General features: G+C 47.4%; 1 protein-coding gene across 1 annotated transcript; it reads right to left on the bottom strand.

Moving 5' to 3' along the window:
* Window positions 1-677: 677 nt before the first annotated feature.
* On the bottom strand, window positions 678-25,314 carry LOC119440826 (uncharacterized). Its single transcript, XM_037705700.2, has 2 exons — window positions 25,285-25,314; window positions 678-1,425 (listed from the first exon to the last, which is right to left on the bottom strand). The coding sequence occupies exons 1-2, from the start codon at window positions 25,312-25,314 to the stop codon at window positions 754-756; spliced, it is 702 nt and encodes a 233-aa protein (XP_037561628.1). The 3' UTR covers window positions 678-753.
* Window positions 25,315-25,557: the final 243 nt, after the last annotated feature.

Here is a 25,557-nt window from a genome sequence, read left to right as displayed (position 1 = left end):
CATTGGCTGCGTTAGCTTTTCCCGTACATGCCCTTTGGCGCAAATAAATATAGGTAAGTGGTCGCTGAGGTCATAGGCAAATACACCCGCCTTAACTTTTTCAGGGGTGATATTTGTAAAAAAATATCAATTAAAGATGATGAATTTTCAGTAACTCTAGTGGGTAAGTTCACTAAACCATTCATTTTCAGTAAAATATCTAATTGTAAAGTTTGGGAATCGTTTTTCATCATATTAATATTGACGTCCCCGCCGTAAATTAAATTCAAGCCGATTTTTAGTAACTCAAAGATTTCTTCTAATTTATCAAAAAAATTCCTAGCCCTGCCACTGGGAGGGCGATAACATACTATAATAACGGTGTTATGCATTTTTATTGCTAGAACTTCATAGTCAGTTGTTATTGCAGAGAGTTCGGGCAGTAATTCGCATTCGAATACTTCCTTTACCAGGATGCATACTCCGCCTCCGCAAGAGTATGACCGATTTAAGTAGAAGGTACTGTAATTTGGGATACGGAAAATATCTGTATCGTTCATCGACCATGTTTCTGTTAACAGTATCGTATCAAATGATTGCCTTAGCTGTTCAAAAAACGAGTAGAGGTCGTTTTTTTTTATTTGAGAATGAGCGGATGTTCAGATGAAAGCATTTAAAGGATTGCAGAATTTTTTTACCTAAATGCTGACTGAATACTTGTGACAATATGTAAGTCTCCCCACTTGCACAAGTCATTGTTATCAAGAACTGTTTTTAAACGAGCTTATCAAGATCCCTCGCGGTAGAAACAGCCACTGCGCGTTCACCGTCTGCTTTTCGGACAAGAACACGGCTGTTGCTATGCCACACATATTTGTAGTTCGCTCGCTTCGCCCATATCTTTGTCTCAAAGAGTAAATCACGGGTCCTTTTTGTCACGTTTTCAAGCAGGAATACATCGTCTTTCGATTCACGCAACTTCTTTCTGCTTTTCCACCAGCGGTCCCTACCGGCTTGTTTCGCGAAGCGACAGATTATACCCGGCATCTTTTCTTTTTTTGACGGCAGCCGGTGAACTGAAACAACGTCATTTTCTGAGAGCTGTGGAAGTTCGAGCATCATGGTTACTTTGTTTAGCTTTTCGAGCAGGTTTTCTTTTTCAGAGTACTGAATCCCATGAAATTCCAGGTTTAAGCGACGGCTCCTCCATTCAAGTTGGTCAATTTCAGCTTGCAGCTGATTGACGTCACTCTCGTTTCCTTCAAGCCTTTCGGTTCTGAGTTTTAGTTCCTTGATCTCATTTTCATTTCGCTCTGTTCGTTGTTGCAGTTCATCGTACTGTTCGCTCAGAAATTGTAAAGTATCTTCAATGCCTTCAACTACCTCTCGGAGTGGCAACAGCTGGTCAAGCTTTCCGTTAATTGTCATTAACAACTGCCGCACGTCCTGCGCGTCAGAATCATCACAAGATTTGTTGGGTTGCTCACGTAATTTCTGTCTTCTACAAGACGTGCAGCGCCAAGCCAGGCGGTATGCATCTCCTTTTGAGCTAATTGCCGTGTCTGAGGTTCCTGAGCATTTTCCGGTGTGAAATTTAGAAGTACAGTCACTACATTCAATGGTAGAGTCTAAAACAGTAAGCGTTAGCTCACAAGTGGCACATATCACATTGCAGGACATGGTCACAATTTGGCAGCAGCAGCAGCAATAGGGAAAAAAGTACGAAGTATAGAAATACTAACCTGCAAAAAGGCAGGTTGTTACTTGGACGATGCTTCTTCAATGCTGCCGCTGCCGCCAATGTGAAAGCAGGCCTCAATTTCCACTATTTTATAGCTTGCTCTTCGACGGTGACGCTTGAAGACTGCGGCAAGGTCGATCCACATAGGTCGCGAAGCTTCGGGCGAAAAGCGGTTCAGAACCAATTGTCACCGACATCAGCAAGGGTGGTTATGGGAGCAGCGATTGAAGCGCGACTATGTTTGGAGGGAATAAACACTGGGAAAGAAAAAAAAAAACGTTTTTAAATTAAAGCGAGACGCAGTTAGATTTATTCAACGAAAATAAAATTCCTTATTCATTTTATATATGCATAGCGAGAAAAGATACAACTGTATTTTACTAGATCATTATCAATATATACCTTTTTTCAGGGCCCACCGTGAGAGCGCCCATCGATAGCAGCGGGCGTTGACGCCGCTATCACTTGCAATGCCATGCAACTCTTGGAGTGCGTGGAAAGGGGCACTCGCAAAGTTCACCTGTGTTACAATACGCCCCCGTCACATGTGTTGTATTGCATGTCGACGTTTGTCTGAATTAGGTGACGCGGGTAGTTTTAGTGTTTCTTAACCTGTGCAGTCAAAAGTAGTGAGTTGCGACCGTAAGATACTTGTTTAGTTGTTTTCGTGCAACAGCGCTGGCCGACGGGCTTGGCGTCCGACGAAAGTACGAGCACTCTACGCAATCTACGCCCAAAGTGTTCGTCGGCCTCCAAAGAAAGTATGTTCTGTGCAGCGATGCGATTTCGACACCCGTACGGCTGATCTTTTCCGGCATCGCTTTTCGCGCTGAAAACTCGGAAAGCCCATGAAGTCGAATGGCGGGGCATTTGAATATACAGCTCTAATGGCAGGCCTCCGAAAACAAATTTCGCGCCTATGAGAACAAAATGACGTCATTTTTGTTTTTGACGGATATGACGTCAAATAATTTTTTCTTCCGCCGGAATTGTTCCCTCCTCACACAGATGGCGCTAAGCCCCATGAACCGCCGGTAAGCAACCATGTTTTGAACGTATGGGCTTCTATGGAAGCTTCGCTACCAGTATATCTACCTTGACTGCGCGGCGTGATCCGGACAAAGAGGGCTTGCAGCAGAGACGCTCGCCGAGCTACGCCCACAAAGACTGAAGCAGGCACGGCAGCGACGTCACAGGACAGCCGACGTTATCTGCAAAAAGGCAGGTTGTTACTTGGACGATGCTTATTCGATGCTGCCGCTGCCGCCAATGTGAAAACAGGCGTCGATTTCCACTACTTTATAGCTTGCTCTTCGACGGTGGCGCTTGATGAAGACTACGGCGTGATCCGGACAAAGAGGACTTGCAGCAGAGACGCTCGCCGAGCTACGCCCACAAAGAAAGTCGTCATTAGAAACTAAAGAAAAATAATACGTCAAACTATATTAAAGGACTAGGATTCTGTAATCACGAATTCGTGATTCGTTACAAGAATATAGCTTTTGTATAAGCGAGAAAATGAAGAAAAATGGAAAATCTGAGTGGCGCCGCCTGTTGTGGACTATGATATTTCTCTCTTATTTTGACGTCAGTGTTCTGGGCGGCTGGCGCCCCCACCAAGCCAGGAGACGAGATGCGTTACAAGCGAAAAGCGAGCAGCGGAAGACGAGCCCGCTCGCACTGCGCGCAGGAAAAGAGGAAGTGGGGCAACAAGCGATAGGCGCATACTGCTAGCCGACGCAGCCGGTTCGAGGAACGCCGCCGATGCGAGCTGAGAGGGCAGTGTCTTATTCGCAGAAAGCGGCAGAGCAGAAGGTGACGTAGAGATTAGAAGTTCTCAATTTCGGCGCGGGCGATTCGAATTGAGAAGCGGCAGCGACTTTCGGTTGCAATTCTCTACGCAACAACGCCACATATTGTCGTGAAGAAAATGATGGTAGACTTCTCGACAGACAAGCTGTCAATTCAACTCCACTTAATATTTTCCTTTCGTGTACCTATAAGAGGAAGAAATTGGGCCCGGTAGGAATGTAATGCGTAGGATACCCGGTAGTCGATTAGAGCTACGGAATGTGTTCCGCGAGAAGGAGGGCACCGTCTTGGCGATAGAGAACTAGCTGTCGTGACGCAATTGGAAGATCGCTGGGGATAGACCTCTGTGCCGCAGGGAACATGATGACGACGACGACCAAGCATGGTCAAGGAGGAGAAAAACTTTTCATCTCTCCAATCTGTCGTCTCCATACCTGCATACAACACACACACTAATGCATATTATATATATATATATATATATATATATATATATATATATATATATATATATATATTTTTTTTTCACTCATGATCATATAAAGCCATCAAGTAATGAAGCCAAGGAAAGCCTCGGGGAAATTTGCTGTGGTTGACATTAATATATAGAAAATAATAAAGAAAAGAGAAATGAAAGTGTACGAAAAGACAACTTGCCGCCGGTGGGAGCCGAATCCACAACCTGGCAACTTGGCTTTATATGGCCATGATTAACAAAAACCGAGCCCCTCGGTTTCCTTTCTTCTCTTGTTCATTGATAGGAGGGTCTTGAATCTGGCAGCCTCGATGTCATCAGGTAGCATACGAGAATATTTAGCCACGAGACTGCACTCCTAAGTTCACGTGTTACGTGACGCCATCGAGCAAAAATGGATGTTCCACATCAGCCCACCATGGCTCTGAGTGGCGCTGGCTAACCCTCCCAGGGCTAGATCTAGAACACATCTAGAAGTTAGTGGACGTATTGAGAAACGTTTGCCGTAGTACAATTGGTAGTGCAATGTACAGCTTGTGGGTTCGGCTCCGACCGGCGGCAAGTTACTTTTCGTCCAATTGCTTTTGTCTTCTCTTTTATCTTCTTCCAATTTCAACGTAGCTAATTTCCCCGATGCTTTCCTTGACTTCAGTATCTGTTGGCTTTATATGGCCATGATTAAGAAACATCGAGGCCGTCGGTGTCCCTTCTCTGGTTCATATATATACAGGGTGTCCCAGCTATCTTTAGCCAAGGTTTAAAAATACTCCGATGCGCCCTAAGACGATGCGACCAAATGCATTTTTCTTGCCATCGTATGGAGTGAGTCAGACTATTTTTTGTGTTCCGATTAATTGGTTAGTTAGTCAAGATTAATTAATTAGGTTCCGAAGAAACAAAGTTACGCAAGTAATTCCTATAGAAAAGAAGTAGACTGGTCTGTCAAACGCCCAATGAAAAAGTTTCTAACTATCTATCTATTCATAACTGGTGTTTTCCAGATTACTGCAGATGCCCGCGAAATAATAAAAAACAAACCACGGGACATACGCGCTTGCGCGCCGCCATTGCAGTGCTCTCAAACTTCGCGCGTACGAACGAACATCGCATTTAGCTGGGTGTACCGCCGCTTAAAGGCGAAAGGGCTGTGAAGCCGGAGGTGGTTGTGCGATCGAAATCATCAACCGTTATCGCTCGCGCTGCATAAAGCGATTGACAGACGCCGCAGTTCCGGAAAGCGACATACTCGTGTGCCGGCTGTTGATGCGAAGTTCTTTCGACTGCGATGCCTTATTCACACGAAGAAAAAGCAGACGTGGTCCTTGCCCTAGGCGCTGCAGGAGGACAGAGACGGCAGACTGCAAGAATATTTCGCAGCTGGCACCCTGGCACGCGACCTAGCCCCGTGACCTTAGTGAATAATTATGAGTCATTGAAGCAAAACGGCTGCTTTGTAAGGAAGCGGCAAAGAGACGAGCCGCGCTCCAATGTGTTGGCGTATATGGCGACGAATCCACACGCTAGCATAGGTAGCGTGAGCGCGGAGACTGGAGTGTCCAAATCAACTGTCTGGAGGATTTTGCAAGCAGCTGGACTGCACCCCTATCATCTGCAGTTGCGTCAATGCCTGGAGCCCAGGGTTCTTCAAAACAGACTCGACTTCGAGAATTGGATTTTGATTCAAGTGGAACAGGATAGTGACTTTCTAGGCAAGGTACTCTGGACTGACGAGGCCACCTTTTCCCGAAATTCTCAAGTAAATGTCCACAATGCACACTACTGGAGTGACCGAAATGCATACTGGCTCGGAAAATCCCGCCACCAATATCAATGGTTTTTTAGTGTTTGGTGTGGCGTACATGACAGCAAAATCATTGGCCCACTATTTTTCAACAACACACTGACCGGCCGGAGGTACGTAAGTGAGATTTTTAAAGGGCCTGTTGAAAACTTCCGCTCGCTCCGCTTGGCGCGATGTGGTATCAGCATGACGGGGCGCCAGCCCACAGCTCTAGCGAAGCACGCGCATGGCTTGATCTGAACTTCCCAGGGCAGTGGATTGGGAGTAACGGGCCCGTTCAGTGGCCGGCAATGTCGCCCGACCTTAACCCTCTTGACTTTTTTATTGCGATAGCAATTATATGGACACTTCAACCGGATTTCTACCGTCGGCGTCGCCGTGAGGTTCCCTACAGATAAAATCTTCGCCGCGCGCCGTATGCCCGAGCGGAAGCGTGCGGGGACGCGCGCTATCACGGAGAGCGAACGCGCTCAATCTCCCACGCGCGAGCAAGGAAGCGGGAAGCCAGCGCCGGAGGGAGCGGGGGGGGGGGGGGGGGCACTTCTACTCTGCCAACAACCGCGCTCGTCGCTCGCTCGCGCCGTCGCTATCTCCACACGGCTCTGACCTTTATGCGCCGTGCATTCGCCGCTCAGTTTCCGTTGAAGCGATAGACCGCACGTACCTTCGCCCGTTGCTGCGGCGTATGCGCTTGCTACCAGCGTTTTGACAGTCGTTGTCTGCAGTCATTCAGTGTGATCTATTCATGTTTGTTTGTGCGCGCTCACACCACGCTTGTTCAATCAGTTAGTAATAGTCGGGCCACATTTTCTAACGCACGCTACACATGCAATGCTGCCCGGGTCGGCAGTGCAGCGCTACAGGTGTGTCCCTTCGCACGCGCTGCCCACGGGACGCGCTTCTCATCAACACCACCGTTTCACACGCGCCTTCTCGTGGTCATCGAGTCTCTCTTCTGTCGGTCTACTTACGCCGCATTCATTGCTTCGCCCTTAGGGCGAAACTGTGACATTTTTTTTGTGGGGCTACATTAAGGATCGCGTATACAACCCGGAAACGACGACCCCAGAAGACTTACAGAAGAGGATACTGAAGTATGCCACGACATTTCACCGATCGTACTCAAGGCAGCGACAGCAAACTTGCTGAAAAGGTCCCAGTGTTCTATCGCAAGACAAGGTGACCGACCTCTTCGAGTACGTGTTGTGAAAGCGCATGTCGCCAAATAAACATAACATCAATCAAAAAACAGTCCATGGCCGTTGAGGTGTCCGTTATTCCGCCATTGTCAGCGTTTTGAAAAAAAAAATTTTCGGGCATAATTATTGTCCTTACAGCTATCGCGAAATGACGCAACCGTTCCTTACGGCAGCGCAAACGATACTCGCTGCGTCTGCAGTGCTTATCGCCATCATGAACCGCCGCGAGAGGCGATATCGCTCGCGTAAATCACACAACCAACGTCTTCGCCTTCGACCTGTCGTCTATTAAGCGGCGGTACACCCGGCTAAATGCGATGTTCGTTCGTACGCGCGAAGTTTGAGAGCACTACAATGGCGGCGCTCAAGCGCGTATGTCACGTGGTTTTTTTTTATTTCACGGGCATCTGCAGTAATCTGGAAAACACCAGTTATGGATAGAAAGTTAGAAACTTTTTAATTGGGCGTTTGACAGACCAGTCTACTTCTTTTCTATAGGAATTACTTGCCTAACTTTGTTGCTTCGGAAGTTAATTAATCTTGACTAATTAACCAATTAATCGGAACACAAAAAAATGGTCCGACTCACTCCATACGATGGTAAGCAAAAAGCATTTGGTCGCATCGTCTTAGGGCGCATCGGAGTATTTTTTTAAACCCTGGCTAAAGATAGCTGGGACACCCTGTATGTATATATATATATATATATATATATATATATATATACATACATAGAAGGTCCTTCCACCGACCGAAACTGTTGGGTAAATAAGCCAAAAGATAACCGCGAAGTTGTATTTCTTGCGTATATATATATATATATATATATATATATTATCCCCCATGTTATCAGGTGAATAGTACAAGAGGGCGCCGGGGGAGGCAACACAAGTTTAGGTGCTTCAACAAGTGCTACCTGTTCGCAATTTTCCAGCCATTTGTACATTTAGCGCTGTGATTCCGAAACTTCGCGTAGAGGTAGGGGCGGAAGCAGATAATATCCAGAGATGATGTGTCAAAAATGTATTCGAGATACGTGACGCACTGCAAAGTAAAATGTTTACTTATACTGCGCACGAGGCAGCTTGTCGTGACTCTGAGCTCGGTGTGCGAGAGGCGGGTCTTGCCGAGACCAAAGCGCGCTACACCATCCCTCGCCAATGATGATACTTGGACACGAAATTCCTGGACACGAAATTCGGGGGTGTATAAACGGAGCATGCGGTTACCAACTTGCTGAAAAGAAGTGCCCGAACTGACACTGCCTCAAGGGGCGTTTGAAGGGCGACATATTGACAAGCTACAGACTTGTCGGCAACTATTGCTACACCGCCAGACGAGGCGTTCGCCACGTCACGGTCTTTACGGTAGATGGTGTATTGACGAAGAAAGTTTGTATTTGTGGGTTTCAGATGTGTCTCTTGAACACACAGCAACTTTGGATTATGTTTTTGTAGATCTCTAATATCGTCGAGGTTATGAAGTCCTCTAACATTCCACTGTAGTATTTGTGTATCCATAATGAATGTTTTTTGTGCTGTGTGTTTAAGAGAGGAAAGTTATGTTAGCCCACAGGGCCCTTTCCGGGCCCCGTGATGCGGGGTTTGTCTTTCTTGGCGCGCTCCTGAGAGCTGCGCCGGTCCTTCGGCGTCTGAGACGCCGATACACTTGGTAATGTATCCATTGCCTCCGCCGAGGCGCTGGATGCCCGCTCGCGGTGTACGCTCGCGGGTGATTCGGGCTTATCTGCACGAGCAGCGGCCCTAGAAGTCCTAGATGCCGCAGGCCCGGAGGGATGCTGGCTGTTCTTGCTGGGTGGCGGAACAGCACTAGCTGATCCCGCAGTGGGGGCAGGTGGTGCTACCGCCGGTCCACTTTGCGTGGCCCTAACGGTCGCCGAGAACCGTTGTGGCACTGCCGCCTGCCGTGCCACTTCGGAGAATGTTGGTCCCTGTACAATAGAGAGGCGTTTGCGCGCTTCTTTGAACGAAATGTTTTCTTTGACTTTTAGAGTGATTATTTCTTTTTCTTTCTTCCATGAAGGACAGGAACGAGAATAAGCAGGATGTTCACCATCGCAGTTTGCACAGTGTAGTGGGTGATTGCAGTTGTCCGAGGGATGGTCATGCGAGGCGCACTTTGCACAGGTAGTACTGCCTCGACAGCTCTGAGAGCCGTGACCGAATCTTTGGCACTTAAAACAGCGTCGTGGGTTTGGTATGTACGGCCTGACATTGATTTTTATGTAGCCTGTTTCGATCTGTTCAGGGAGTGTGCTGGTGCAAAAAGTGAGAATGAGGTGTTTCGTCGGAATTTCTTTGTAGTCGCGTCGGATCTTAATTCTCTGCACATTCGTGACATGTTGTTCCTTCCAGCCCTCTAGGAGCTCTGTCTCAGTCAATGCTAGGAGGTCTTGTTCTGAAACTACACCTCGTGTGCTGTTGAGGGAACGATGTGGGGTTACCGAAATTTGGATATCACCAAATGAAGTGATATTTGTCAGCTTCTCATATTGTACTTTGTCACGAACTTCAAGGAGAGAAGGTCGCCACTGGCCATTTTTGTGATTTTGTATCCGGTGCCCAGAGTGTCGGTGAGGCACTTCGCGACGATAAAGGGAGATAGCCTTCTTAGTCTTTTGGGGAATTTCAGTATGGATCACATGGAACCGTGAAAAGACTTCCTTGCTCTTGGCAAAAAAGGTGAAAGATTCATCGGTGCGCCCTCTTTTCAAAAGAGGGCGATCAGGCAGTTATGGGAATGAGCTTAAAGCCATAAGAGTATATAAATTTCGTCAGATGTGCCAGCCGCCCACCACGGAGCCCAACAAGGGGACGCGGCAAGATTCTTTATATACAAGGCCTGCCAGCGCCAGCAGTACACAGCCACTATAGCCTAATGTATATACCCAAGACTGGATATGTTACACACGGTTAACCCTTGCCGCCTGGAAATTCGGAAGTAAGAAGAAGTGAAAAGAGGACAGGAAAGATGAAAAGGTGAGAGATAAAGACGAAGATTGGAGAGGAGGACAGGAAAAGGCGACTGCCGATTTCCTCCAGGTGGGTCAGTGTGGAGGCGCCGTCTATGTGTAGCAGAGGCCAAAGAGGTGTGTTGCCTCCGCCGAGGGGCCGTAAAGGTCCGAACACCCGGCATCGGCTCAACCACCAGGATCCCCCATTCCCCAGACACGGCTAAGCCGCGCACGGCTACACGCGGGAAGGTTCAAACCTCATGTGCTCGGGTACGTGGTGGCGCAACACACCAAACGCCTGCATCGTTGTGGTGTTAAAATCAGCTAGCTCCTGCCTCACCACCGGACAGCCATGTACGACTGCGCACAATTACTATCACAAATAAAAACCGGGAAGTAAACTGCAAAGTGCTCACCTGTTGTCTTTAAGGATGCGGTAGCATTTCACGTCGCATGGCTCACTTCCGTCTTGATGTTTTCGTACACCATCAAACTATACACGAACAGCGACAGCTGCGAGACATTGCGGAAAAAAGCCGACAAACGTGCACCGGTAGGGTACCACATGGACCACACTGCTAGCGAGGAAGGCGAAAACCGCAAAACTGACCGCATAATGCCAGAAAAAAAATTGCTGCCGTTTCGGCCATTATCAGCACGGCCGACGGCGAGTGCGGGCCGCGCCAGCCGCGCCGCCGATAGTTGAAGGCGAGAGAGAAACGACAGTTGAGAGAGCGTGACAAGAAAAATAAAAAAGGAAAAGCGATTTTGGTTTCGCATCCATGTCATGGATGGCGCTGCAATTTTCGTGGACAGAAAACCAGCGGAGTTTCCGAGGGCTGGCACAAGTGACTCGTGGCGGCAGTGGCAAAATCGCGATACGCGGCGCTGTTTTGCCCTAGCGCGCCGATAGCGAGAGTAGCCACTGCAGCGAGATAGAGTAATACCCGTGCCACACGGGCAAAGTAAAGTGCACTTTGAGCGAGTGCACTTCGCGGCTAGTGTCATTCGCAGGTTGCTACACGGGAACGCTTAGTGACACTCACTGCAGAGTGCACTCGCCGCCGAGTGTGTTCGGCGAACTCACTTCGCGGCGGCGAAGTGTGTAGCCTCGTTAGCAATGCTTAGAAGATACATAAAGTTATATTGAAAGAAGGGTCGGGAGTATTTTTTAATAACATTGTTTTAAATTACTAACGTTACAAGATAATAAAATGTGCCACACCGCAAAAAACAAGAACAGCAAAAAACTATACTCTCGCTCTCGGGCTGTTCACGACCAAGCCGGGTAATGACTGAGCAGTTGTTTGGTGGATCAAGTCGTTTTGACTGTTGCTGGTCAAGTTGCCGTCGTTGCCGGCGCTTGTTAAGGTGGATTGTAAATGTTGTTTCTAACAATGATAAACTGTTTTCGTGCACACCTTTTTATATTAATAAATATATGCTTTCCCGTATTACTCCCGGTGACCATGGCCATCAATTTGAAAGAACACTTTTCTTTCTCGTGTAGCAGCGCACCGCCAAAGTGACACTCAGAGCGCTGAAGTGCACTCGCTCGAAATGCACTTTACTTTGCCCGTGTGGCACGGGTATAACATACGGATTACAAGAGTGGCCACTCGAGCCTAAAAGCGGCCGAGCTACGCAGCTTCATGCCGCCCGCTAGAGGGCAATACAACACTCCCTGTCTCCAAGGGAACGCGCGTACTACTTATCTATTGTAGTAACTTTTCTATAGTGCACTATACGTCTACTTGTCTATGTGGCTGTAGAAGTAGACGTTATCAACAGGATCAGCCGGCCGTGAGCGGTGGATGATAAGACTAGTATAAAGAATAACGCATCGCTACAAAATATCGGCCATGGTGTGATCAGGCAAGGCGACGCTACAAAAGATGTGCGATAACGTCTGCGTGGTCTTTGCTGAGTTCGCCTGCTAGAACGTGTCTGTCTGCTTGGCTGCTGCTTGGTAAGAAGGCCTTTATTACGTTCTTTTTTCCCTTCATTACTTTGCAAATTGCTTATGTATTTGTCACTTCAGCCGTAAGTTAACATTTGTCGCATTGTGCTGTTCGGCGCAGAGAGCGTTTTGTGTTCTTCACTTCGCGCATGATGTTCGTGGTTTGCTTCACATTATGTAAGAAACAGCAATTTGGAATTCTGCGCAGCATGTTTGCGAGAAAATTGTTTCTGGGCGCGAGAAAGTGTGTCGGCACACGCCGGCATACGTAGTCTGAATGCGAGAAAGTGTGTCGGCACACGCCGGCATACGTAGTCTGAATTTAATGCACGTGTGTTGCACTTGTGTGAAAGAATGCAGTTATGCTTAGGATCGTTATTCGTGGCGTGCGCAGATTGCTTGAAGCCTTTGTTACGAGCGCAATTAGAGAGAACTTGCGAATTGAGAAGAATGTTTGTAAGCTGTGGCTACGACGTATTCTGAATAAACACTCCTGCCTCAGTGGCGCATGCATGGCACCGAAAGGTTGCTTTTTTTTTAGCTGCGACAATTGCACGTGACGCTTTTCGCGAAAGGGCGATCTGAAGCGGGTAGGTGAAAATTTGTGTGAAGACGGGAGAGAAGACATAAGGAATACTTTTTTTTAAGGTCATGCCGACCAGTCAAGTACTACGGGAATTACTGCTGTGTTGCGAGGTGCAGTAACAACGGCAGGACAGGGAGAGAGCAGCCTTCATTCCTTGTTTGCTATGCAGCCCGAAACTACCACTTAATAAGAAAGCTTAGGCTTCAAAGGACGAGCGTTGTTTTCCTCTTTAATGCTAATGCCGTCTTCTGCAGTTTTACTGTGCTGTGGGGTTTTTCATAATATCGCCTGTTTATTCCTTTTGTGAAAGTTATTCTCAACATGTGGCTGCTGTATTGGCATGTCTCTCATTGTGCAGTGCACTCATCTTTTTGTGCTTGCGTTCATCGAACGTTGCGAAAAAAAAGTGTACACGTGCTTACTGAGAATGACTGAAAAATAAAGTTTCGTCTCTTCCAACACTTGTCATGTTTATTTAAAGTGCCTGCATAAACACACAGTGGCATCGTGTGCTTGCTGCTCTGGCGGTACAGCTTACACGAAGCTACTCGATGCATGCAAGCAACGTGTTAAAAAAATCAAAATATAGCCATAATATAGCCTCCGGGACGAGCACTCGCACGGAAGCAATCTTGGAGGCCGTGTACATTTTCTAATCGCTAGAAGATAGCCTTCGAGATTAGTTTTGCTGCGGTCCCAATCTCTGAGTCTGCGTAGATTCCACACACCCGCTAGGTGCGCTGCGAACCAAAATCGGCCGCAGGGGCCTATGGAAGTGTTCTCTCTTATCCTGGTATGTTACTCTACGGCGAGAGTTCCAGGCACATTCCGTTTTCCAAAGCAGCGGTGACCGGCGGAAAGCACTCCAACAAACAGCTTGCATATGAATGATAGATTGCTCGCTGCTTATCGGTAAAATCATGAGCCGACGTCATTGCGGACGTGAGGCGGTTATTTTTTTTCGCTGGCGTTGCGCGCAGCGATATTTTCTTTATTGCAGTTGCCGCGAAAGCTCACAGTTTGCTGGACGATAGTGTCAAAAGCAGTCCGCGAGGGAAAAATGCAAGCCACCGTATAGGAACGTGCGCTTTCGAGAGAGGAGCTTATTTGCCCGCAACAAATGAACGCTGCATAGTGTTACTTCGCTAATTGCTCTTTATTGACAAATTGACAAAAGTTAACACCGCACTTAAACAAAATATGTTCGAATGACTGACAACTGTCAGTGAATTTAAAAAAAAACATGTCGCAGCTTTTCCCGAAAAGCGAAGCATCAATTGCGATAGCAAATTAGTAGAGACCTATTCGGAGTAGGGATAGTAGTTTCATCGGCGGCATAAACTTGGACACATTCGCTTACTAAATGAATTAGCACGCGTGGTGTCAGCGCGCACAAGCAAACATGAATAGATCACACTGAATGACCGCAGACAGCTTCTGTCAAAACGCTGGCAGCAAGCGCAGCCGCCGCAGCGGGCGAAGGTTCGCGTGGTCGATTGCTTCAATGGAAACTGAGCGGCGAATGCACGGCGCATACAAAGGTCAGAGCCGTGTGGAGATAGCTTTTAAGAGACGGCGAGCGCCACAGCGGGGAAAAGTACAAACGCAGTTGTTGGCAGGGTAGAAGCTGCCGCCCCCCCCCTACCTCCGGCGCTGCCTTCCCGCTTTCTTGCATTCGCGTGGGAGATTGAGTGGCCAGTTCTCCTTGCGGCCTGTTGAAAGATAAGCATTTGGTGCCGCAGCACAGCGTCGTCCCGCCTCCCTCCCTCCCATACCCCCGGGGCTTTCGCGCGACGGTCGCGTTTGCTTTCCGCCGTGCGTTCGCTCTCCGTGATAGCGCGCGTCCCCTGCGCGCTTTCAGTCGCGCATACGGCGCGTGGCGACGATTTTATCGCCCTTGGACTTTATACGGAACCACACGGCGACGCCGGCGGCAGAAATCTGGTTGACGTGCCCATGTAATTGCTATGGCAATAAAAAAGAACCTTGCACTCGGCCGCGCAACGCTTGATGATTATGAGTAGCGTTTATTGGCGCAAGGGCCAGATGTGGCCAAAGAGCGCCAAGGCGATGACAATGGCGTGTCAGTGGTACATGAATAGTGAATTATGAGGCGTGGATAAAACATCAGATGAGGCGGGGCTGTAAAGGGGCCTAAAAATAGTCGCTGTAGTACCCGTGCCACACGGGCGAAGTAAAGTGCACTTTGAGCGAGTGCACTTCAGCGCGCTGAGTGTCACTTTGGCGGTGCGCTGCTACACGAGAAAGAAAAGTGTTCTTTCAAATTGATGTTCGTGGCAACCGGGAGTCAGACGGGAAAGCATATGTTTACTAATATAAAAATGTGTGCACGAAAACAGTTTTTATTGTTAAAAACAACATTTACAATCCACCTTTATACGCGCTGGCAACGACAGCAACTTGACCAGCAACAGGCAAAACGACTCGATCCGCCAAACAACTGCGCATTCATTATCCGGCGTGGTCGTGAACAGCCCGAGAGCGAGAGTAGTTCTTTTGCTGTTCTTTTTTTTTTTGTGGTGTGGCGCATTTTATTGTCTTGGAACGTTAGAAATTTAGACAAATGTTATTAAAATTGCTCCTGACTCTTCTTCCAATATCACTTTATGTATCTTCTAAGCATTGCTAACGAGGCTACACACTTCGCCGCCGCGAAGTGAGTTCGCCGAACACACTCGCCGGCGAGTGCACTCTGCAGTGAGTGTCACTCAGCGTTCCCGTGTGGCAGCCTGCGAATGACACTAGCCGCGAAGTGCACTCGCTCACAGTGCACTTTACTTTGCCCGTGTGACACGGGTATAAAGAGCGTAAAATCTACATGTAATAAGGTTATGACAATGATCAATGACGTTTACTATGAAGATGAAGAATGCATTGAAAAAGAGTGATAAGATATTCAAGTTATTTCGCATGTAGTAATTGGCAAAAGCACTACTGCCTAAACAGAGCCCTTGAACCACAAGGACCTGGAGGCAGGTGCTATACTGAACTACTGTCACAGCGGCATCCTCTGGAGAGAGGATGCGCTACGAATTTATTGGGCTTATGACATGTAGAGGACAACATCGTTCAAAAATGCGAGGACTGCTTTGGTTGTAAAAAGTGGTTCTTTGCCTAGAAACATGGGCGGATTGAGCGGGACACAATAGCTGTATGCAAGAGGAAAATGTTTCCTTCTCTCTTTTTCGGCTTCCCGACACTCCAGGAGGACATGGAGGACGGTCAGCCTCTCACCACATCGACCACAGGTTGGAGGCTCGTTACCAGTCAACAGAAAATTGTGAGTACCATATGTGTGTCCTATACTGAGACGACAGAATACGACATCGGTTCGTCGTGTTTTCGTTGCACAGGGCCAGAAACCTAACTGTGGTTTAATCAAGTGGAGCTTATTATTTGTTTCGGCATCCCACAAGCGTTGCCAGGGGTTTCGCAGTTTCGTTCGCAAAAAAAAGGCTTTAGATCTGTGGCAGGAATAGCAGCGGTTAATAGCTTGAGATGTAATTGATGTGGCCACTTTGTCTGCCAGTTCATTACCCTCAATGCCTCTATGGCCAGGAACCCAGCATATTGTCACATGTCTACCAGATGAATAAATATTGCACAGGTATGTGTAAAGCTCAATAAAAACAGGATTTTTGTGTATTCGCGGTCATCCACTTCAAATCGTCACCAAACGGCCTCGTTGCTGAAACTTCTCGCAGTATACAGAAGTCCTCTTCAGTGCTGAAACAAATCCGAAGCTTTTTCGCCTGCAGGCGTGCCAGCGCCGCGTTTGAATACGACGCTGACGACATGCGGCTGTTTGCGCGGGTGGTCGCCATGTTTAGTAGCGTTTACATGAATGCGACTGTGGCGCATCGCATTTCCAAGCGCATTTGAGAAAGGCGATCCGACGCCGTTTACAGGTAGCGCATTAGCTCTCGCGAGAACGTAGCGCCACATGGTGTCATATGAGGTAAGTGAAGCCCAGTTCCAGCGTAACTGGTTTCCGGTAGTGGGCCAGTGCGCCGTTGTGACCTAAGGCCCCTCAATAAAAGAAAAGTAGCGCCATCTCATCTCTCCTCCTCCTGCGCCGGCGTTCACTCTCTCTTCTGTCGACCGTGGCTCCCCCTACGCGGTGCTGAACTAGCAGACGCTCTCCGAATGAAAAGCTGTGGCTACGTGTCGCTCGCGCTCTTGAACTCGTTTCTTGATTGGAATTTTTCGCGTTATCTTTATGACTGGCTGCCGAAACAACGAGAGGACGCATAAATGCCGTTGCCGGCACAAGTTAATATCGCCGGGAAGTCTTCCATACGGTTTTCCTTTTTTAGCTCACCGCCAGCACAGGTACTTTATCTCTTGTTCTGCTACGCGATACATAAAATATAATACATCAGACGATAAATGTGACATATTTTTCTCTACTTCATACCACATATATCAAGAAATGATTAATAAATTACATATGTCAGTATACCATATGCAATTTTATTTCTTAAGAAAAACCGATAGACGCTAAAAAAGAAATACTAAATAGCCATGTAATCATGATACCGAGAATAAGCAGTGGTTTCGTTAGCTTCCCAGCAGTTTATTACTGACCCATGGGTATATTTTCTCAGTCCCCAATTTGTTTAGGTGACTGGCACAGACTATGGCTGGAAAAGAAGATGCAGCTTCGGAGGGCTTCAACTGAGTGAGAAGGACAATGAGGAAGCTCTGCGTGACCTATGTGGCGTTACACTTAGTGGTAGATTTTTATGGCGCAAGGGAAATTGTGGCCAAAAGAGCGCCAAACACAAGGTTGATGGTCGACTCAGATTAGTAAGCAGTAAAAGAGAAGGATAAGAAACAGTGGTGTATAGGGCCTAAAATAGTTGAGTAATGATTACATTTGATGATTACGGGCAAAGCGTATGACATTTACAAGGTCACGCAGCCTCAGCAGCAGCCCTTGTCAGGGCAAGGAGTGCGGAGCGCCTGACATGTAAGATAAAAAATCTTAGCCATTTCCTCGGGAATGAGACAAGGCTGAGTTCAACGGAAATATGAAATTGCACGTAGGAAGCGTTCACTCGCTAAAACCTTAAAAAATCTTTTTAGTGAAAACATTTGGTAGTCGCCGAGAAAGAGGGACGGGTGCGGAGGTATTTAATTTGTGTACAGTTCTGGGAATTGACGTCTCCTGTCTGGTTCTAGCCCCTTGCGCATGATTAGAATATGAATGACGGACAGTCGATCACTACATTTGCGACAGTGCGGTGCTGGAGTACTGTTTAACAGATGTGAATGTGTTGCACGTGTGTGTCCAATTCTAAGCCTGCATAGTGTAACCTCTTTATATCTGCCGCGTTTGTCGGTAGCATATCTTCCTATAATGGGCTTTATTGTGTGAAGTTTGTTTTAAATTGCTGCACCCAATTCTTCTTGCCATTGCGTACGGATTCTGTTTCTAATGTGTGGCCTGAGGTCCTCGTAGGGTACATTATCTATGTCAATAGAATTACGGAGAGCAGCTGACTGCGCAAGTCTGTCAGGTACCTCATTGCCAGCTATGTTGCAGTGTCCCGGTACCCAGCATAGTGTGATTGTGAGTTTAGATTTGTGAGCCAACATAAGACATTTTAGAAGGAAATTAGTCACTGGATTTTTATGCTTTTTACCGGATGACAACGCAGTCACCGCACTGAGGGAGTTTGTGTATATATGATGGAGGCTGGTTGTTTCTTCTGTAGGATGTCCCTTACGGCAAGGAGGATGCCCACCTCAAGATGATGATGATGTGTGGTGTTTTATGGCGCAAGGGCCAGTTATGGCCAAAGAGCGCCATGCCAGTGTTTGTGAGTGTGCAGTGGAGCGATGAATTCTGAGAAGTAGATGAAGTGTGGCTGTAAAGGGGCCTAAAAATAATCGCTGTAAAATGCGTAAAATATACATGCACTAAAATCATGGCAATGACTAATGAGGTGTACTATGAAATGAAGAATGCACTGACAAAGAATGACACGATATTTAAAATATTTAAGATGTAGTAGTTGGAAAGAAGCACTACTGCCTAAACAGAGCCCTTGAATCACAAGGGCCTGGAGGCATGTGCTTATACAAAACTACCATCACAGCGGCATCCTCTGGAGAGAGGATGCGCTATGAATTTGTTGGGCTTACAACATGCAGTACCACGTCATTTAAGAAAGCGAGGACTGCTTTAGTGCTAAACAGTGGTTCCTCACCAAGAAACATACTGGGATGCAGAGGGACATGATAGCGGTAAGCTAAAGGGAAATGTTTTTTTCTATCTGCTTCGGCATCCCGACACTCCAAGAGAACGTGGAGGACGGTTAGCCTCTTACCACATCTACCACAGGTTGGTGGTTCATCCCCGGGTAACAAAAAACTATGGGTGCCAAATGTATGACCTATTCTGAGACGACAGAATAGGACATCAGTTCGTCGTGTTTTCGTTACGGGGGGCCAGAAACCTAACTGTGGCTTAATCAAGTGAAGCTTATTATTTGTTTGTGCATCCCACAGACGTTGCCAATGGCTTCGCAATTTCTTACGGAAGAAATGTTTCAAATCTGTTGCAGAAACAGCAGCTGTAGGATTAGTAGCGTGCGATGTTATTGACGTAGCCATTCGGTCAGCTAGCACATTACCCTCAATGCTTCTATGGCCAGGCACCCAGCATATAATGATATGCTGGTTAGATACATATGCTCTACACAGTACGGAATAGAGCTCAATGAGTGTAGGATTTTTCTGTTTACAGGGTGACTTTAAAGCGTTTACGACACTTAGAGAGTCTGTAAATATGATTGATTTTTGAAGTTTAGATTTCCTTATATGCCTCACAGCTGACAATAAAGCATAGGCCTCAGCCGTAAAGATACTTGCTTCCGGGTGGAGTACACCGGATTCCGAGAAGGATGGGCCGACGGCTGCATACGACACCCCGTCACGTGACTTAGAAGCGTCTGTATAAAACTCTGTGCATGTGTACTTGGACTGTAGTTCAAGGAAATGCATTTTGATATGTGCCTCTGGTGCGTGCTTAGTGACCTCCACGAATGATGTGTCACACTCTATGAGCTGCCACTGCCACGGCGGTAACAGTTTCGCTGGAGCCATAAGACAGTGTTCAAGCAACGGAACACCCATTTCCTCACTAAGATTCCGCACACGCAAAGAGAACGGTTTTCTCGATGCCGGTCGATTTTGAAAGAGTGTGGCAGTGGTCATGTCGTTTATGGTTGAATAAGAGGGATGTTCAATGTTCGCGTGTACTCTAAGAAAATATGTAAAACTATTGTATGAACGCTGCAGATGAAGTGACCACTGATTCGACTCTATGTAGAGGCTGTGGATCGGACTTGTTCGGAAAGCACCGGTCGCGAGGCGGATGCCCAGATGGTGAACGGGGTCTAGAATTTTTAATGCACTTGGCGTTGCGGAATTATAAACTATAGCCCCGTAATCAAGGCGTGATCGGACAAGACTGTTGTACAAGTTCAGTAGGCATTTTCGGTCACTACCCCATGTTGCGCGCGACAAAATTTTCAAAAGGTTCATCGTCCCCAGACACCTTGCCTTCAAATATTTAAGGTGGGGGATAAAGGTGAGCTTTGAGTCTAGAATTATTCCCAGGAATTTATGTTCACTGCTCACGGATAGTTCCTCTTGATTAATCGTGAGATTTGGCACTGCTGTCATGCCTCTTTTGTTTGAGAAAAGTATGCACGTACTTTTCTTTGCATTTATTTTAAATCCAAGCTGTACCTGCCGTTCGCAGATAGCAATGTTGCATGATTTGAAACCTATCTGTACATCATCGACATACACAGAATAAAACATGCTGCGTGGAATAACTGTATACAGGGAGTTCATTTTTACAATAAAGAGCGTGCAACTAAGCACACCCCCTTGTGGCACGCCAGCCTCCTGGGTGAATGTTCTAGATAAAACATTGCCCACTCTTACGCGAAACGTCCGGTTAGACAAGTAGCTTTCGACTGTGTTTAACATATTTCCACGGACCCCCATCGCGGAAAGATCTCGCAGAATCCCGAAGCGCCATGTCGTGTCGTACGCTTTCTCTAGATCTAGAAAGACCGAAAGTAAAAACTGTTTATGTATAAACGCATCTCTGATGTTTGCCTCGATGCGAACAAGGTGGTCTATTGTTGATCTACCTTCTCGGAAGCCACACTGGAAAGGGTCTAGTATTTTGTCATTTTCTAGGAAACAGATTAGGCGCCGGTTTATCATTTTTTCATACAACTTGCACATGCAGCTTGTTAGCGCTATTGGCCTGTAGCTGCTAGCTAAAGACGGGTCCTTGCCTTGTTTAAGAATCGGGATGACTATGGCTTCTTTCCACAAGGAAGGAATATATCCAGCCGCCCACATGGCATTAAAGAGAGAGGAGTGTTGTCAGTGTTTCGGGGTGTAAGTACCTAATCATTTCGTAGATGATACGGTCGCCACCTGGCGCTGAGTTGTTGCAACAAGCGAGAGATGCTTTAAGTTCGGCTAAGCTGAATGGTCGGTTGTAAGCCTCATTTGATGAACCTTTGCTATTAAGGGGCTGCCGCTCTTCGCGTTCTTTGAACTTCAGGAAAGATTGTGTATAGTGCGATTCACTCGATACATATTCGAAGTGTTTGCCTAGAGTATCCGCCTGGTCTTCCAGGCTATCACCTTGGCTATTTACTAAGGGTAGGGGATGTGACTCCCGACCTATTAATTTATTCACCCTATTCCAGACTTTCGTTTCATCTGTATACGAGTTTATGCTGGAGATGTACTTTTCCCAGCTCTCTCTTTTAGCACGTCTGCGCGTTCTCCTGCCCTGCGATTTTGCTTGTTTAAAATTAATCAAGTTTTCGGCTGTTGGGGAGTTGCGAAACAATCCCCAGGCCTTGTTTTGCTTTTTACGTGCTTTTTGGCATTCCTCGTTCCACCAAGGCAGGCGACGCTTATTAGCTAGTCCATTAGTTTGTTGTATGCACCTTTCTGCAGCGTCAGTGATAAAACGTGTTATATACGCCACAGCATCGTCTATGTTAAGAGACGCAATGTCATCCCGGCCTAAATATGTTATTTCTTTAAAAAGTTGCCAGTTAGCAGAGTTAACCTTCCATCGGGGAACATGTGGGGAGCAACCATCTTGTTTTGTTAAGCTTAGTATAATTGGAAAGTGGTCGCTCCCAAAGGGGTTCTTCAGAACGGACCACTGCAGGTACGGAATTAGTGTACTCGACACGATACTCAAATCTATGGAGGAGTATGAATTATGCGCCACGCTGTAGTACGTTGGCTCTTTCTTATTAAGTAAACATGCTCCCGAGGAAAAAAGGAAGTTTTCAATTAGGCGACCTCTTCCATCACAACGCGTGTCTCCCCACAAGGTGTTATGTGCATTGAAATCTCCGAGAACTATGTATGGTTCCGGAAGCTCATTTATGTAGTTTTGAAATTCCGTTTTATTAAATGGATAGCTGGGAGGGATGTATATGGAACTAATAGTGATTAGCTTGTCAAACAACACCCCTTGGACAGCAACTGCCTCTAGGGGCGTACGAAGTTTTAATTCCCGGCAGGCAATACCTCTATCGACTACAATAGCCACACCACCGGAAGACACGACTGTGTCATCGCGGTCTTTACGAAAAATGGCGTATTGCCGGAGAAAGTTTGATTGTGTATGTTTAAGGTGTGTCTCTTGAACACACAGCACCTTAGGATTAAACCTGTGTAGGATTTCTTTGACGTCATCGAGGTTGTGTAGGAGTCCTCTGACGTTCCATTGTATTATTTGTGTATTCATGTTGGAAGTGTTTTTTTCTGCTGTGTGTTTAAAAAAGAGACTAATTTAACTTACAGAGCCCTTGTCGGGCCCTGTGATGCGGGCTTTTTCTTTTTTGGAGCGATCGCGAGATTCTCGCGGCTCCTTTGGCGCTTGCGGCGCTGTCTGGCAGGTTGTTGTGTCCATCGCCTCTTGCGAGGCGCTGGACACGCGCTCTTGCGAGCGGTTGTTTTGACGGGAAGGCCTCGTTTCGAGGGACGAGGCCCTTGAGGCCACCAGCCCGGAGGTCGATGGCCCCTTCTTGTGAGTTGGCGGAGCAGCTCGAGCTGCAGCCGCCGGGGGGGGGGGGGCGGATGGCGTCACTGCCGGCTCACTGTGTGTGGGCCGGACAGCCGCCGGAAGCCGTTGCGACGCTGCCCCCTGACGCGCCACTTCGGCAAAAGTTTTCTTTGGCAGGTAGGATACCCGCCTGCGTGCCTCCTTGAACGTTAGATTTTCCTTTACTTTAATTGTTACAATTTCTTTTTCTTTTTTCCAGGATGGGCACGACCGCGAGTATGCGGCGTGCTCCCCATCACAGTTCACACAGTGGAGAGAGTTTTCGCATGATTCAGAGAGATGCTCAGTGGCACTGCATTTCGCACAAGTCTGACGGCCTCGGCAGTTCTGCGAACTGTGGCCGAATCTTTGGCATTTGAAGCATCGAAGAGGGTTTGGCACGTATGGCCTGACACGTAATTTAATGTATCCGGCTTCAATGGTCTCGGGTAGAACACTAGAACCAAAAGTAAGGATTATATGTTTTGTCTTTAGCTCCTTGCCATCGCGCCTCATCTTGATTCGTTTTACAGTCAAAACATTTTGCTCTTTGAATCCTTCCAAAAGTTCATCTTCGGTGAGCTCCAACAGGTCGTCATCAGAAATAACACCGCGGGTGGTGTTCATTGTGCGATGCGGGGTCACAGTCACAGGAAAGTCTCCAAACGACACTAGATTCTGTAGTTTATCATGTTGTTTCTTATCGCGGAGTTCCAGGAGGAGGTCACCGCTGGCCATCCTCGTCGCCTTGTAACCTGGTCCTATAGTCTCTGTCAGAGTCTTTGCAACGATAAAGGGTGAGATCACTCTCACGGTCTTTTCAGTTTTCTCACTGTGTACCACGTGGTAGCGTGGAAAGTTTTCAACTTGTCGGCCAAAAAATTTAAAAACTTCTTCGGTGCGCCCCCTCTTTTGGGGGCGATCAGAAAGCGCGGGAAAAGAATTAGCCATAAAATATTCATGTTTCGGCAGAAACGCCAGCCACCCACCATGGAGTCCAACAAGGGGACGCTGGAGGGCCTGTAAACACAAGACCTGCAGACGCCAGCTGTACGTCACCACTATAACCAAATATGGAGTATCCGAGGTTGGGTACCCACACAAGGTTAACCCTAGCTGCCTGGGAAATTAGAAGTAATGGAAGTGAACAGAAGACAGGATAGATTGAAAGTGAGAGAGAAAGACGAAGATTAAAGAGGAGGACAGGAAAAGGCAACTGCCGATTTCCCCTGGGTGGGTCAGCCCAGGGGTGCCGTCTATGTGAAGCAGAGGCCGAAGAGGTGTGTTGCCTCTGCCGGGGGGCCTTAAAGGTCCGAACACCCGGCATCGGCTCAACCCCCAGGATCCCCCTTTCCCCAGACACGGCGCAGCCGCGCACGGCTACACGCGGGAGGGTCCAGCCCTCATGTGCTCGGGTCCGTGGTGTCGCAAACCACCAAACGCCTGCTGACGCAGACGCCCCTGCGGGGGCCCACCTCAAGAAATCACATATCACAGTTAACAGCGTGTATTTCCCACGGCGCAATGGTGTCTTTATGAGAGACCACCTGGAGGTTGGAGACCGGTATGTGCAGGCTTTCAATGTGTGATGCGACTCTAACGAGATATGGTGGCGTTGCTGATGGTCGCCTCAAGAACAACTGGGTGTTGGTTGTGTCCCGCAAGAGTTCACCAGATGGATGCTCTGCATGCGAGCGCACCTTAGTGGCATATACTATGCTTCTGCACTGCCTTCGTCGTTCCAGTGACCATCTGTTCGGCTCAACATACAGGCTGGCTATTGGGCTACTTCTGAAAGCACCAGTGGCCAGACGGAGCCCCAGGTGGTACACCGGGTCAAGCATCTTTAGCGCAGACTTTGACCTGATTCGTACACTACCAAGCCATAGTCAATACGTGACAGGACAACGCTATTCAGAAGGTACAGTTGACAGTCGCGGTCTGTACCCGATGACTGATGGGAAAGGATCTTTAGTAAATTCAATGCTTTCAAGCATTTCAATCGCAACTGCTAGATATGTGGAACAAAGGTGAGCTTTTTATCGACCACAACACTTCGGAATCTGTGATCTTGTTTAACGGCTATGGTCTGCCCGTTCAGTGTGATGTTGGGGTCTGGCCTAATGCCACGCTGTTCAGAAAAAGGTAAACAGACGGTTTTGTCACAGTTGAATTTAAACCCATTTTCATCTGGCGAGCTTGAGAGTTTATTTAGCCCCAACTGAATTTGCCGTTCACAGATGCCCAAGTTGCTGGATTTGAAACTTATCTGGACATCGTCTACGTAAACCGAGTAAGAGATCGTTTTGGGCAACACACTGCTTAGGCAGTTCATTTTAACTATGAAAAGCGTGCAGCTGAGAACGCCACCTTGGGGGACACAATTCTCCTGCATGAACCGCTTCGATATAGCATTTCCAAGACGAACCACGAAGGTGCGTTCGGAGACGTAGCTTTCTATGTTTCGCGAGACTCCAAGAGAATGCAGATCACAGAGAATGCCATAACGCTAGGTCGTGTCATGAGCTTTTTCCAGGTCAAAGAATACAGAAAGACAGCGTTGTTTGTGGATAAAGGCATCCCTGACATAGGACTCAAATGCTACAAGTTGGTCAGTTGTCGACCGACCAGACCTGAATCCAGCTTGACGGTGGTCATGAAGGCGGTTATATTCAAGGAAATACACGAGGCGGCGGTTTATTATTTTTTCAAACACCTTGCACAAGAAACTAGTCAAGGCAATGGGCCTGTAGCTAGCTGCAAGTGTGGCTTCCTTTATGGGCGGACTTTGCGGGCGGACTTTATGGGCGGACTTTGCAGTGGATGAACTCTGCTTTCACAGCGTCTGGTAGACTGGAACGATTAAAGGTCAAGACGATATGGCGTGTCATTACATCTTCA

The sequence above is a fragment of the Dermacentor silvarum genome, chromosome 1 (assembly GCF_013339745.2).
Source record: "Dermacentor silvarum isolate Dsil-2018 chromosome 1, BIME_Dsil_1.4, whole genome shotgun sequence".
NCBI lineage: Eukaryota > Metazoa > Arthropoda > Arachnida > Ixodida > Ixodidae > Dermacentor > Dermacentor silvarum.
This window is presented reverse-complemented; position numbering and strand designations above follow the sequence as displayed.